Genomic DNA, 13220 nt, shown 5'->3' with positions numbered 1-13220 from the left:
ACACACACACACACACACACACACATATCAGATAACAAAGTGTTAATTAATTTTATAAAGAATTATTAATGCAACAACATGATTTAAAAAATGAGGCAGATTTTTTTTTCTTTCTTTCTTTTTTGGTGGTACTGCGGGTGGAACTCAGGAACTTTTCTACCTTAGGGCTATACTCCCAGACCTATTTTTTATATTTTATTTGGAAACAGGGTCTAAGTTGCTGAGAGCCTCAGAGTAGCTGACACTGGCTTCGAACCAGTGTGATCCTCCTGTTTCAGCCTCCCAAGCGCAGTGTGTGCCGCCATGCCCAGCGAGTCAAAGATTTTAAGAGGTTCCTTACAAAAGATAAAAGATGGCAAATAAGCCTAAGAAAAGATGCAGTATATCACATGCCACCAGAAAATGCACACTGAAACCAAAATCCTGCACACATATTGCAGTGGCCAAAGTCCAGAACAGCGACACTGCCAAATGCCAATGCAGAGGTGCAGCACGGAAACGCATGCCTTGTCAGTGCAAATACACAATGGCACAGCCGGTATGGAAGGCAGTTTGTTGGTTTCCTAAGAAACTAAACATACTACCATCATATGATTCAGTAACTGTGTACTTGGTATTTACTCAAAGGAGCTAAAAACTTTTGTCTACACAAAAAACTGCTCATAAATGTTTACAGCAGTTTTTTTTTGTGTGGTACTGTGGATGGAACCGGGGGGGGGGGCTTCTACCTCTGGGCTACACTCCCACACCTATTTTTCTATTTTATTTGGAAACAGGGTCTCTTAAGCCAGCTGAGGCTGGCTTCGAACCTGTGGGATCCTTCTGTTTCTGCCTCCCAAGTGCGGAGATGACAAGCACCGGCCACCATGCCCAGCTACAGCAGTTTGTTTGTTTTTCCCAGTACTGGGGATGGAACCCAGGGTCATTCTACCTCTACTTCCCAGCTACACCCCCAGCCTTTTAAAAAATGATTTATTTTGTAACTGTCTCACTGAATTGTAGAGAGCCTCACTAAGTAGCCAAGGCTGGCCGTGAACCTGTGATCCTCTGGTCTCAGCCTCTTCAAGTACTTGGATTACAAGTGTGCACCACTATGCCCCGCTTTTTAGTAGCTTTTATAATTGCCCAAACCTGGAAGCAATCAACATGTCCTTCAGCAGGTGAATGGCTAAATAAACTCATATACACAGATTACTGCTAAAAGAAGAAACCCCTGAATATTCACTTTTACAATCAGGAGCTCCTATGGCCAGTCCCTTCTTTAAATTTTAAGGGATAGGGCTTTCCATTCTAGCAACCAGAGGTGTCTGACCACAAGTGGCAAGCTGGCTAAAACCTGGCTGTAAGCCATCCCTTACAGCCAGTAGTGCAGCTGACGTAATACTGACTCATGCTGTTTTCCAAAGTTTGAATGTCAATGTGTAAACTAAAAAAAAAAAAAAAAACCCACAAAAAAAGAAAAACTATGATTTTCCAGCTTCTCATAGGAAGCCAGAAGATACCAAGCCATGGCGCTTGACTTACCAAGGTACTGAGTAAGTAGTAGATGGTGCTTGCCACTGCAGGAACAAGCATTCCAATCACAGCACCAATACACTCCTATCCCATTTTGCACAAAATTTGAGGAAAAAAGCCGGGCGTGGTGGCGCACGCTTGTAATCCCCGCACCTGGGAGGTGGAGACAGGAGGATCGCACAGGTTCGAAGCCAGCGGTGCTGGCGTAAGAGACCCTGTTTCAAAAATATAAAATAGGTCTGGGAGTGTAGCCCGGAAGTAGAAGGGCTTCCAGGAAGCCCAGTACCACACACACACACAAAAAAAAAAAAAAAAAAATTGAGGAAAAACACCAAAAGCCACACACACAAAAAATGTAATCTTCCTCACTGTTATAGTTAGATATAAAATGTCACCTAAAGAGGTCATTAACATATGGAGCTGACTGAGTCCTGAGAGTTGTAATCCCAACAATGGATAAATCTACTGTGATGAATTTATCAGGGGTCTGGCCTGGGATAGCAGGGTGTGGCTGGAGGGGGTGAATCCCTGGGGGCTTGGCCTTGGGGATTGTATAATGGCTCTTCCTCCCCTAGCTCCATAAGGAGCACATACCATGTGCTCTTCCTCTTCCCACCTGCCACCATGACCTGGGATCTGTGGTCCTCAGCCTCATATCAACTGAGCCCAAAACCATAAGAAAATAAATCTTTCCATGAAGTTGCATGGTCGTTCTTTTTAGATTACAGCTGCAAGAATGCTGAGTGGATTGCCCACCTCCAACAGCTAATCATGGTAGTGAACAGAAGTGAGCCATAAAATAATTATAAATGTCAGGTCGGGAGTGGTAGCCCATGCTTGTAATCCCAGCACTCAAGAGGCTGAGACAGGAGGATTGAGGTTTGTGGACAGCCTCCGCTATTTAGTGAGGCCCTTCCCAACTCAGTGAGACCCTGTTTCAAAAATAAAAACACTAAAAAATAGGGCTGGGGGTGTAGCTCAGAAGTAGAATGCCCCTAGGTTCCATCCCCAATACTGTAAAAATAAATAAATAAATAAATTATATATATATAAATATCATCCAAGAGTTTTAAAATGCTACATACATTACAAAACCACATAACACAGCAGACCTGCACCAAACAAAGCAACCCACAATAGTCTTCAAGAATTACAAGAGCTGGGCGTGGTGGCCCACGCTTGTAATCCCAGTATTTGGGAGGCTGAAACAGAGGATCGTGGTTCGCGGACAGCCTCAGCTACTTAGTGAGACCCTGTTTCAAAATAAAGAATAAAAATAGGGCAGGGGGTGTGGCTTGGAGGTCAAATGTCCCTGGGTTCTATCCCCAGACCTGCAACAACAACAAAAAAGAATTAATTACAAACCGGGTGCGGTGGTGCAAGCTTGTAATCCCAACACTTGGCAACTCAGTAAGGCTCTCAGCAACCTAGTAAGATCTTGTTTCCAAAAAAGAAATAAAATGAGCTGGGGATGCAATTTCGAGGTAGAATGTCTCTGGGTTCAATTCCCAGTATCAGTAAAAGAAAAAAAATTATATATATTTCTGACCCGACATGCTTATAATCCTAGTTCTTCAGAGGCCGAGACAGGAAGATCACAGGTTTGTACCAGCCTCAGCAACTTATAGCAAGGCCCTGTACAATTTAGTGAGACCCTGTTTCAAAATAATAAAAAGGCTAGGAATATAGCTCAGAGATAGAATGCCCCTGGGTTCAATCCCTGGTAGTACAAAAAAATTTTTTAATTAAATATATCTGAAGACACTTAAATTACTTTATTTACAATAAAGGTCAGGCACTCAATTAATTAATTAATTAATTAATTTGTGGTACTGGGGGTTGAACCCAGGCATTCTACCTCTGAGATACACCCTCATCCCCAATTTTTTTTTTTTTTTTTTTTTTTTTTTGGTGGTTCTGGGGGTGGAACTCAGGGGCATTCTACCTCTGAGCTACACCCCCAGCACAATTTTTTTATTCTTTAATTTCAAAAAGGATCTCACAAAGTTGTGGAGCACCTCACTAAATAGCTGAGGCTGGCCGCGAACCCAGCTCCTCCTGTCTCAGCCTCCCAAATGCTGGGATTACAAGCATGCGCCACCACACCACACTCTCATCTCTTTTATTCTTTATTTTGAAACAGGGTCTCACTAAGTTGCAGAGGGCCTAAGTAGCTGAGACTGACCATGAATCTGTGATTCTATCTCAGCATCCCATGTACTAGGATTACAAGCGTGCACCACCACAACCAGCTAATGAGATCATCTGTATATATAAAAAACTCTTCCTCTTCCTCCTAGAAGGTAAGGCCACTGTCTAAGGCAAACTTACATAGTGCTTTACGGGTGGGGACTTTTCTGATAGCATTCAATAAAGAAATTACAGGGTTTTTTTTTTTTTTTTTTTTTTGCGGGTATGGGGATGGAAGCCAGGGGCATTTGACCTCCGAGCTACACCCCCTGCCCAATTGTTTATTCTTTTATTTTGAAACCAGGTCTCTCTGAGTTGCGGAGGGCCTCACGAAATAGCTGAGGCTGTCCGTGAACTGCGATCCTCCGGTCTCAGCCTCCCAGATGATGGGATTACAAGCATGCGTCACCACGCCCGGCTGAAATTACAGTTTTAAGCTTGTCAATGGCTACAGAAAAAAGGCAACAAATCTCACGGAGAAAACAATCACGGACTAAAAGGTACGTTGCTGTACACCATTCCAAACAGATCCTAATTACTGCCACAATGCAGCAATAGTCAGGCTGCACAAAGTATTAATATATTTGCATTTTTTGCTCTTCCAAATCATGATTGATTTTACCTTGATAAATATAAGAGAAACCTGCTGTACACTAGCTACTGTGAGGGAGGAAAGAAGCACACACGCAGCATTATATGCAGTGGGGCCTGTTTCTGACCCTGGTAGTACAGATGACCTGTTTCAAAGCTGCCATTTTTTCCTCCTTTGTCCTCTCCCTTTCCTTTACCCCGTTATCAAATAACACGTTCTTATCCATTTGCTGATGAAAAGGGACCTGGCACCTATGGAACTGAACTGACTCAGGGAAGACTCAAGACTCAAGTTCATGAGGTCTGACCTCATGAACTTAAAATAGGGATCATTTATTCTCATTAACTAAAAATTAAAAACTAGTAAGTATAAAGTAAAACGGCAATACAGCAAGAAATAAAAGAGGATTAGAGATACAGCATTATTTTTTAGTTCAACGTTCCACCTGCGTTGTAATTTTAATTGACCTGTATTTTAGCTGGGTTTTACGGTGGTACATGCTTATAATCTCAGTATTTGGGAGACTGAGACAAAAGGATCACAGGTTTGAGGCCAGTCTCAGAAACTTGGTGAGACTGTTTCAAAGTTAAAAAAAAAATAAAATAGGGCTGCAGATACAGCTTGGAGGTAGAATGCCTCCAGGTTCAACCTCCAGTTCCAAAAGAAAACAAAACAAAAGATTATTTGGGGGGGGGGCAGGAGGATCTAACCCAGTGACATTCTTCTTCTGAGCTACCATTTTACCCCATTCTATCCTAGGCCTATTTTATTCAACATTTTGAAACAGTGTCACAGTGAGTTTTAGAGGGCCCCATTGAGCTGCTAAAGATGGCCAAGAACCCTTCTCAGCCTCCTAAGTACTGGAATTACAAGCATATGCTACCATGCCCAGCTATGAAACTGTATTATTATTATTTTTTTTGTGTGTGTGGTGCAAGGGCATTCTTACTCCGAGCTACACACCCAGCCCTATTTTTTATTCTTTATTTTGAAACAGGGTCTCACTGAGTTCCAAAGGGCCTCACTAATAGCTGAAGCTGTCCTCAAACTGCAATCCTCCTATCTCAGCCTCCCAAATGCTGGGATTATAAGCGTGCAGCACAATGTCCGGTTTGAAACTGTATTTTAATTGTCCCAGAAGACTCAAAAACTTTAAAAGGTCTGTTAAAAAGTCTTATGTAAGGCTAACTGGCTGATAGCTACCCTCAAAACTTCCCTATTTTCTAAACACAACTGGAAAATAAAAATTATCTCTAAGAACTCTCTGGTAAGAGAAAATAATGATAGGGAAGAGTTAACCACCAACGATTTTTAAAAAACGGAAACTTAAGGTCAATTTCTGAAGTCTTTATTAAAATTGTTAAGTAGTCACTAGGCACCGAGAATCTGCCTCCAATATTTTTTTGATACTTCTCTTCCCACTGCTTACATACATCAAACACCCAAATTCTTACAAGAAATTCAATACTGAGACTGCGGAAATGACTGTAGATAAGCTCCCCAAAGCCGTAGATATTCTTAACAATTATTACTTTCACTGTTACAAGGTACTTACCAGTCTCCTATTTATATGTTTTCAAGTCAAAGGCCATTAACATCCACATAAAGAAAACACAAACTTCAACAATGTTTTGCAATCCTTCTCTCCAGGATAGCAAAAGACCTTCCTAACTATCTACAGCCCACTCATAGAGAAGCATCACTGAGAGTACAATGCTAGCCAGAAATATCTAATGAGGTGTTTGCTGTTGGAGGGTCTCAGACTGAAACACAAGTGGTCATGAATGCCTCTCAAGAGAGACTCCCAAACGCATGTGAAAGCTTACAGACCTCAGGGCGCATGCCTAAAAATGCACGTTCTGCTTCACACAAACAAGGGACCCACAGAAATACTTACTGTCAACATTGGAGTTGTTAGCAGGCCCCATGCAAAGAATTCAAGGAAGATGACAATGGCAGCGTGGTAAACACTTGGCCGGCCAAAGCCTTGTAGCTGAAAAAGAAAGAGCGCTACTATGAAAAAATGGCAGAGATGTAAGAAATTCTTTACCTCAAAATGGTACAGAAAAAATAAAAATTTTAGACCACTTATGTCAGCTCAGTGATGGAGTATGTGCTTAGTACCAGCACCATACAACGACAAAACAAAACATAAAAAGCGAGCAAACTTGATTCTGTAATTATCTCTATTTGCCTCCCCCCCCCCCCAGTCACAGAAAGTGCCAAGATCATAAACTTTGTACATGTCCCATCAATACAAATCACAGGAGCGTTGGTAAGAATAAACCTTCAACAGACTTCATTCACTTTCCAGGAGCTGATTATCTCTTACTGATTATGCCTTCCTCAGTAACAGCCTCTTTAAGTGCTGAAGCTTCCTTAGCTACATAACGGGCTCCTTAGTTACATAATCAGAGATGGGTATAGGGTGATATGCTCAAAAGCCTGTAATGTCCTAGAAAATTCCTAACAAACTTTATGGCTTGTTTTTATCTTATTGTTCACCCCCCATGGAATGTAAATGCCACAAAAGAAAAGTGTTTGGGTCTGTTTTGTTCAATAATCCATCCCAAACAGCTATTTTCTTATCCCCTTATAGGCAAGCACTCAAGAAAATATTAATGGCAGCTGGGCGTTGGTGCACGCTTTTAATCCCAGAATTTGGGAGGCTGAGACAGGAGGATCGCAGTCCGTAGACAGCCTCAGCTACTACTTAGGCTCTTTGCAACTCAGTGAGACCCTGTTTCAAAATAAAGAATACAAAAATTGGGCTGGGGGTATAGCTTGGAGGTAGAATGCCCCTGGGTTCCATCCCTGGCACTGCAATAAAAGAAAAGAAAATATTAGTGACATAGAAGAATCTTTTGTAAGATGTCTTTTTCTGCTCTCTCTTTAAATAGCAAAAGTTAGAAAAAATTGCAATGAATGAGCCTGTTCTTTCAACAAATAAATGGTACAGGTAAAGGAAAAAAGTAGTGAAAAACATATAGTGTAGAGATTAAAATTTAATAAATATTAAACAAAAACAAAGAGTAATCTTTAGATTTTTACTAAAACTAGTAAAAAAGATAATTTTGAGATAATCATGGAAAACATGAATTGGATACTAGATGATACTAAAGAGTTATACTCGTAATAATAGTACTGAAGTTAGATTTTAAGTCCTCTCTCAGGGATAACACTAACATATTTAAGAAATGAGATGATGTCCAGATTTGTCTCCTCAGTTCATTTTTTGATACCCCCATTTTTTTGTGGTACAGGGGATTGAACCCATAGGCACTCTTATCTCTGAGCTCCATCCTCCATCCCCAGTGCTCCCCCCCCCGCCCCCGTACTGGGGATGGAACCCAAGGGGCATTCTTACTCTGAGCTACACCCCCAGCCCTAGTTTTATTGTGAAACAGGGTCTCACTGAGTTGCAAAGGGCCTCACTAAGTAGCTGAGGCTGTGGTCCTCTTGTCTCAGCCTCCCAAGTGAACCACGGTCCTCTTGTCTCAACCTCCCAATACTGGGATTACAAGCGTGCGCTACCACGCTCATTATTTTTTAACATAAACCACAAATAGAAAAAGACAAGGAGCTGTAGGTCTATACTTGTCTTGCATCTGCCTGTCACAGGCTACTGTAGGATACAAACTGCAGAGACCTAGAGTTTTAACCTAATGATGGTTTTTCTAGTGTAATGGAGGTCAGCCCCCTAGGTGAATAAATGGCATGCTTCTATCATTCTACTTGAAAGATTATTTGTACACTGCCCATCATAAAAACAGTGAGCACTAAAGTTTTTAGCGTAAGGAATAAAGACATATTGCTTGAGAAGAAAAACTTTATGTAAGTGAAATAAATAAAAAGACATCCAATTGGAAAGAAGTCCAACTGTTCCTGTTTGCAGACAAAAAGATCATACACTCAGGAAACATTAAAGGTTGTAGCAAAACACAGGTTTGCAGCCAGCCTCAGCAACCTTAGTCCACAACTTAGTATGACTGTTTCAAAATAAAAAATAAAACAGAAATGGGGTGCAGATCAGAGACAGAATACCCCTGGTTCCAGCCTAGAAACACACACACACACACACACACACACACACACACACACACACACGAAAGCTTTGCACCCCATCTGCTTGCCTGGATTTCTGAGGAGATCCCAGAGGAGGCCATACATCTGTCCAGCATCCCCTTACCCCCATGCTTCTACTCTCTGGGATTCTTAAAGGAATTTTTCACCTTTTGTCAATCTGAAAATTCTAAGGAAGGAGACTGCCATCCCATGTGCCATGTGCCCCTAGCCACCCCGTCTCTAGGTGCCCTAAAGAAAAGGACTGTAAAGATCACGGACTGCTATCATGCTCTATCATGCTCTTGAGGTAGTCTGCTTTTCCCCTGGAATGTGTCTCTCTACTTTTCTTGAATTAAATCTCTGTCTTTGTCTCTGACAGGCATGTGCTGAAATTCTTTGAACCAAGGAAGCCAAGAACCCCACAAAATTATCCTGTTTTATGACAGCAGTACCACAAAAGGGGGGAGGCAGAGAGGAAGGGGAAGAGGGAGAAGGAGGAGAGGAAGAAGAAAGAGAGACAAAAGAAGGCCAAACAGCCTTCTGTAAGGAACCTATTTTCACAATAAAGCCCTAATCCATCCATGAAAGCAGAGGACTCCAGGCCTAATGACTTATGGTCTTTTAAAAACTTTTGCAGTGGCAATCCAGTTTCAACCTGAGTTCCAGAGAGGACAAATATTCAAACCCTAATAGAGGTTAATACCTAGGATATATAAAGAACTTTTACAACTTAAACAATAAAACCAGATAACTCAATTAAAAACCTGGTAAAAAGGAACTGAATTGACATTTTTCCAAAGATAAGCAGATGATCAAGACACATATGAGATGTCCAACATCACTAGTTGCTGGGAAACTAAAAAAAAACAAAACAAAACAAAAAAAACCCTACCAGTTATTATCTCAAACTCATCAGGATGACTACTATCAAGTAAAAACAAAACAGAAAATAACAAATGTTGGGCGAGGTTGTGAAGAAACTGGAACCTGGTGAAAATGTTAAATGGCATCATCATCATGGAAAACAAATTAAGAGACCCTTTAAAAATTAAAAACACAGTTACTCAATGACCCCCAATTCCACTTTGGGATATATATATATATATATATATATATATATATATATATATAAACAATAGAAAGAAAGCAATGTCTCAGAGATATCTGTATACCCATATACATAGAAGCTTAATTCACAATAGCTGAAAGGCAGAAGCAACCCAAGTGTAAGTCAACTGATGAATGGATAAACAAAAATATGGTATATCCACTGGATGGAATGTTATGCAGCCTTAAAGACAAAGAAAATTCTGATGCATGCCACACATGAATGAGCCTTGAGGACATTCTGCTAAGTGAAAGGAGAGAGAAAAAGATAAAGTATGATTCCATTTATATCAAGTATCTCAAGTAGCAGGGCGTGGTGGTGCATGCTTATCATCAAGCTACTCAGAAGCAAGACCCTATCTCAAAATAAAAATAAAACCAGTAACCAGGTGTGGTCACGCACACCTATAAACCCAGTACACGGGAGGCTAAGACAAGAGAACTGCAGGTTCGAAGCTAACCTTAGCTAATGAGGCTCTCAGCAAAATAGCAAGACCTATTTCCAAATAAAATATAATATTCCAAATAAAATATTCTACTCAGAAGTAGAATGCCCCTGGGTTTGATCCCCACCACTACCACACACACACAAACATGACATATAAAAGAACAAGTTGGGCCGGGCGTGGTGGCACATGCTAGTGATCTCCGCGTTTGGGACACGGAGACTGGAGGATCGCGCAGGTTCGAAGCCAGCCTTTCTTTCTGGTGTAAGAGACCCTGTTTCCAAATGAAAATATAAAAATAGGTGTCTGGGAGTGTAGCCGGGAAGTAGAAGGGCTTCCAGGAACCCCAGTACTACTACTACTACTACTACTACTACTATTATTACTACTACTACTACTATAATAATAAAAAGAAGCCGAGTGTGGTGGTGCATGCTAGTAATCCCAGCATTTGGGAGGCTGAGACTGGAGGATCACAGTTCATGGACAACCTCAGCTACCTAGTGAGGCTCTTTGCAATTCAGTGAGACCCTGTTTCAAAATAAAGATTAAAAAATAGGGCTGGGGGTGTAGCTCAGAGGTAAAATGCCCCTGGGTTCTATCCCTTGTACCGCAAAAAAATAAAAAAATAAAAACTAAAGAAAAGAAAAAGAAATCAAATTATGGGAGCTGGTAGGACACAGAATCTGAACGTGACAACAGAAACTGCAGGCAGAAAAAATATGGGAGTACTGGCATATAACAGGAGCACTATGTGTAAACATGCACTGCCTTCCCAGCTTCCATACACTCAGACCACCACTAATCCTTGACCATGCTGCTTATCTCGGCAAGTACAGGATACACCAAGAAAACTCAGTATTCAGAGTTTACTCCAAGACAAGGAAAAACTAGGTGCCCAAAATTAGCGGATTAGCATTACAATCCAAAGGAGAAAGAATAGGGGGTAAACCTCATGTAGACTTCTTTGAATAAAAGCCCTCAAAAGTTTATATTCTAAGCACATGCAACATGTAATTCCAGTACTTGGAAGGCCAAGACAAAAGGATTGAAAGTTCAAGGCCAGCACGGAAAATTTAGCGACACCATGTCAAAATAAAAGAAAAGAAGGGAACTGGGCATGGCGGTGCACGCTTGTAATCCCAGCATTCAGGAAGCTGAGACAAGAGGATTGAGGTTTGCAGGCAGCCTCAGCTACTTAGTGAGGCCCTCTGCAACTCAGTGAGACTCTGTTTCAAGATAAAGAATAAAAATAGGTCTGGGGGTGTGGCTTGGAGGTAGAATGTCCCTGGGTTCCATCCCCAGTACCACATAAAAAAATAATAAAATGGGCTTGGGGAGTGTGAGGAACAAAGAAATGGAAGAGAACTGAAAAAGAAAAAAAATTTTTTTTTTTTGCACTGGAGATTGAATTCAGGCATTCTATCTTTGCGATACACCCCCATCCATGCCTTTTAAAAAGTTGTTAACTTTGAAACAGGATCTTGCAAAGTTGTTGAGGGTCTCCTTAAATTGCTGAGGCAGGATATAATCCTCTTGTCTCAGCCTCCCAAGTACTGGGATTACAGGCATGACACCTTGCCCAGCTGAATGGAATTTTTTTTTTTGGTGGTACTGAGGATGGAACCCAGGGGCATTCTACCTCCAAGCTACACTCCCAGCCCTATTTTTTATTCTTTATTTTGAAACAGGGTCTCACTGAGTTGCAAAGGGCCTAAGTGGCTGAGACTGCACGAACTACGATCCTCCTGTCTCAGCCTTCTAAATGCTGAGATTACAAGCATGCCCCATCAGACCCCGCTCTGAATGGAATATGTTTAGCAACAGTTAAGTGGTCACCTATAAATTGTGGCCACCCAAATTCACATATACAAAAAATATTAAAACAACACCTAGTATTTATTAAGGACTCACTAGGTGCCAGCTTCCAGCAACCACAATCCTATGGGGTAAATGCTATTATTATAAGAGGTGGAAAGATTATGTAATTTACCCTAAGTTACACACTTAATAAAGATGGAAACTGGAATCCCAAGCATGCTTATCTAATCTTTGTGCTAATCATGCTTCCACCTGGCATCAGGAGCCAATGAAATAAAATTAGGACAGTACAAATGATCACATTTAAATGTTAGCTCAATTTATCAGCAACGTGGAGGGAAGAATGATGGTGAGGTAAGCAAGTGTCTCAAAAGAGATGGTCCCAGTCCAGGTCAAAAATGCGAGGAAGCCGGGCGTGGTGGCGCACACTTGTAATCCCAGCGTTTGGGAGGCTGAGACAAGAGGGTCGCACAGGTTCAAAGCCAGCCACAGCTACTTAGAGAGGCTCTCAGCAACTTAGTGAGACTCTGTTTCAAAAAAAAAAAAAAAAAAAAAGCGGAGGAAGCCAGCCAGGTACAGTGGTGCACTCCTGAGATCTCAGGACTTGGGAGGCTGAGATGGAGGATCACAGGTTCTAGGACATCCTCAGCAAATAGTGAGATTCTCATCTCATCATCCTGGCCAGAAATAGGGGTTGGGGGTGTAGCTCAGAGGTTCAGTCCCGAGTATCTCTATCTATCTACCTACCTACCTACCTACCTACCTACCTCTTTCTCTCTCTCTCTCGGAAATGAACCACAGAAATGTAGAGGATGAAAAACTAAAATCGGTGCCTGGTAAATGCAGCTGTAACTTCTGTTGTTGAGTAGAAGAAGATATAAATGAATCTACCTCTTCAGGTTACTAGCTTGGCCACTGGTTAGTAACTACTGTCCAATAATTCAAAGAAGACTGGAGGAGGAGCTGGCTGTCTAATTTTGTTAGGGGTTTGGAAGATGACAATTCTACTTAATCAAAATAGAGAAACCAGCCCAGCCTTGTGGCACATGCTTGTAATCCCAGCATTTGGGAGACTGAGACAGAAGAACTGGGGTTCCCAGACAGCCTCAGCTAATTACTGAGGCCCTTTGCAACTCAGTGAGACCCTTTTTCAAAAATAAAGAATAAAAAATTCTACAAAATTTCCTTTCTTCTGAGAAGAGAAGCTTTGAAATGAGGAGCACCCAAAGCTTTTACAGATTAGCCATCAAACGGCGGAGTTAATACTCTGCCCCAAGTTGCACTGCCTCTGGCAGAGCCAAAATAGGAAACCAGCTCTGTCCCCTCTATCCTACTTACTACTCCTACTTTACCATACTCTCAACTCTACTGAGAGTTCAAATCACCAAATATACACCTGCAATCACTTAGCATTCTTTAAAAGTAAAATCTGCTATGTAAGCTTGAGAATCTAAAGGTGAGCCAGGTGTGTTGGCACACGCTTG

The 13220-nt window shown here is 41.4% G+C and overlaps 1 protein-coding gene across 1 annotated transcript in view; it reads right to left on the bottom strand.

Annotated features, from left to right (window-relative positions):
* MFSD14B (major facilitator superfamily domain containing 14B) overlaps positions 1-13220 on the bottom strand; it is a gene marked incomplete at both ends in the record, with an annotated part of 50450 nt that overhangs the window by 36361 nt on the left and 869 nt on the right. The window contains one exon of the mRNA XM_080708601.1: positions 6195-6290. Within this exon, the coding sequence (XP_080564727.1) occupies positions 6195-6290 (96 nt within the window). The remainder of the gene's footprint in view (positions 1-6194; positions 6291-13220) is intronic.

Source organism: Muscardinus avellanarius, assembly GCF_963383645.1.
Source record: "Muscardinus avellanarius genome assembly, chromosome: 13".
NCBI lineage: Eukaryota > Metazoa > Chordata > Mammalia > Rodentia > Gliridae > Muscardinus > Muscardinus avellanarius.
The sequence above is the reverse complement of the archived record's forward strand: the minus strand, read 5'-3'. Positions and strand labels throughout refer to the sequence as shown.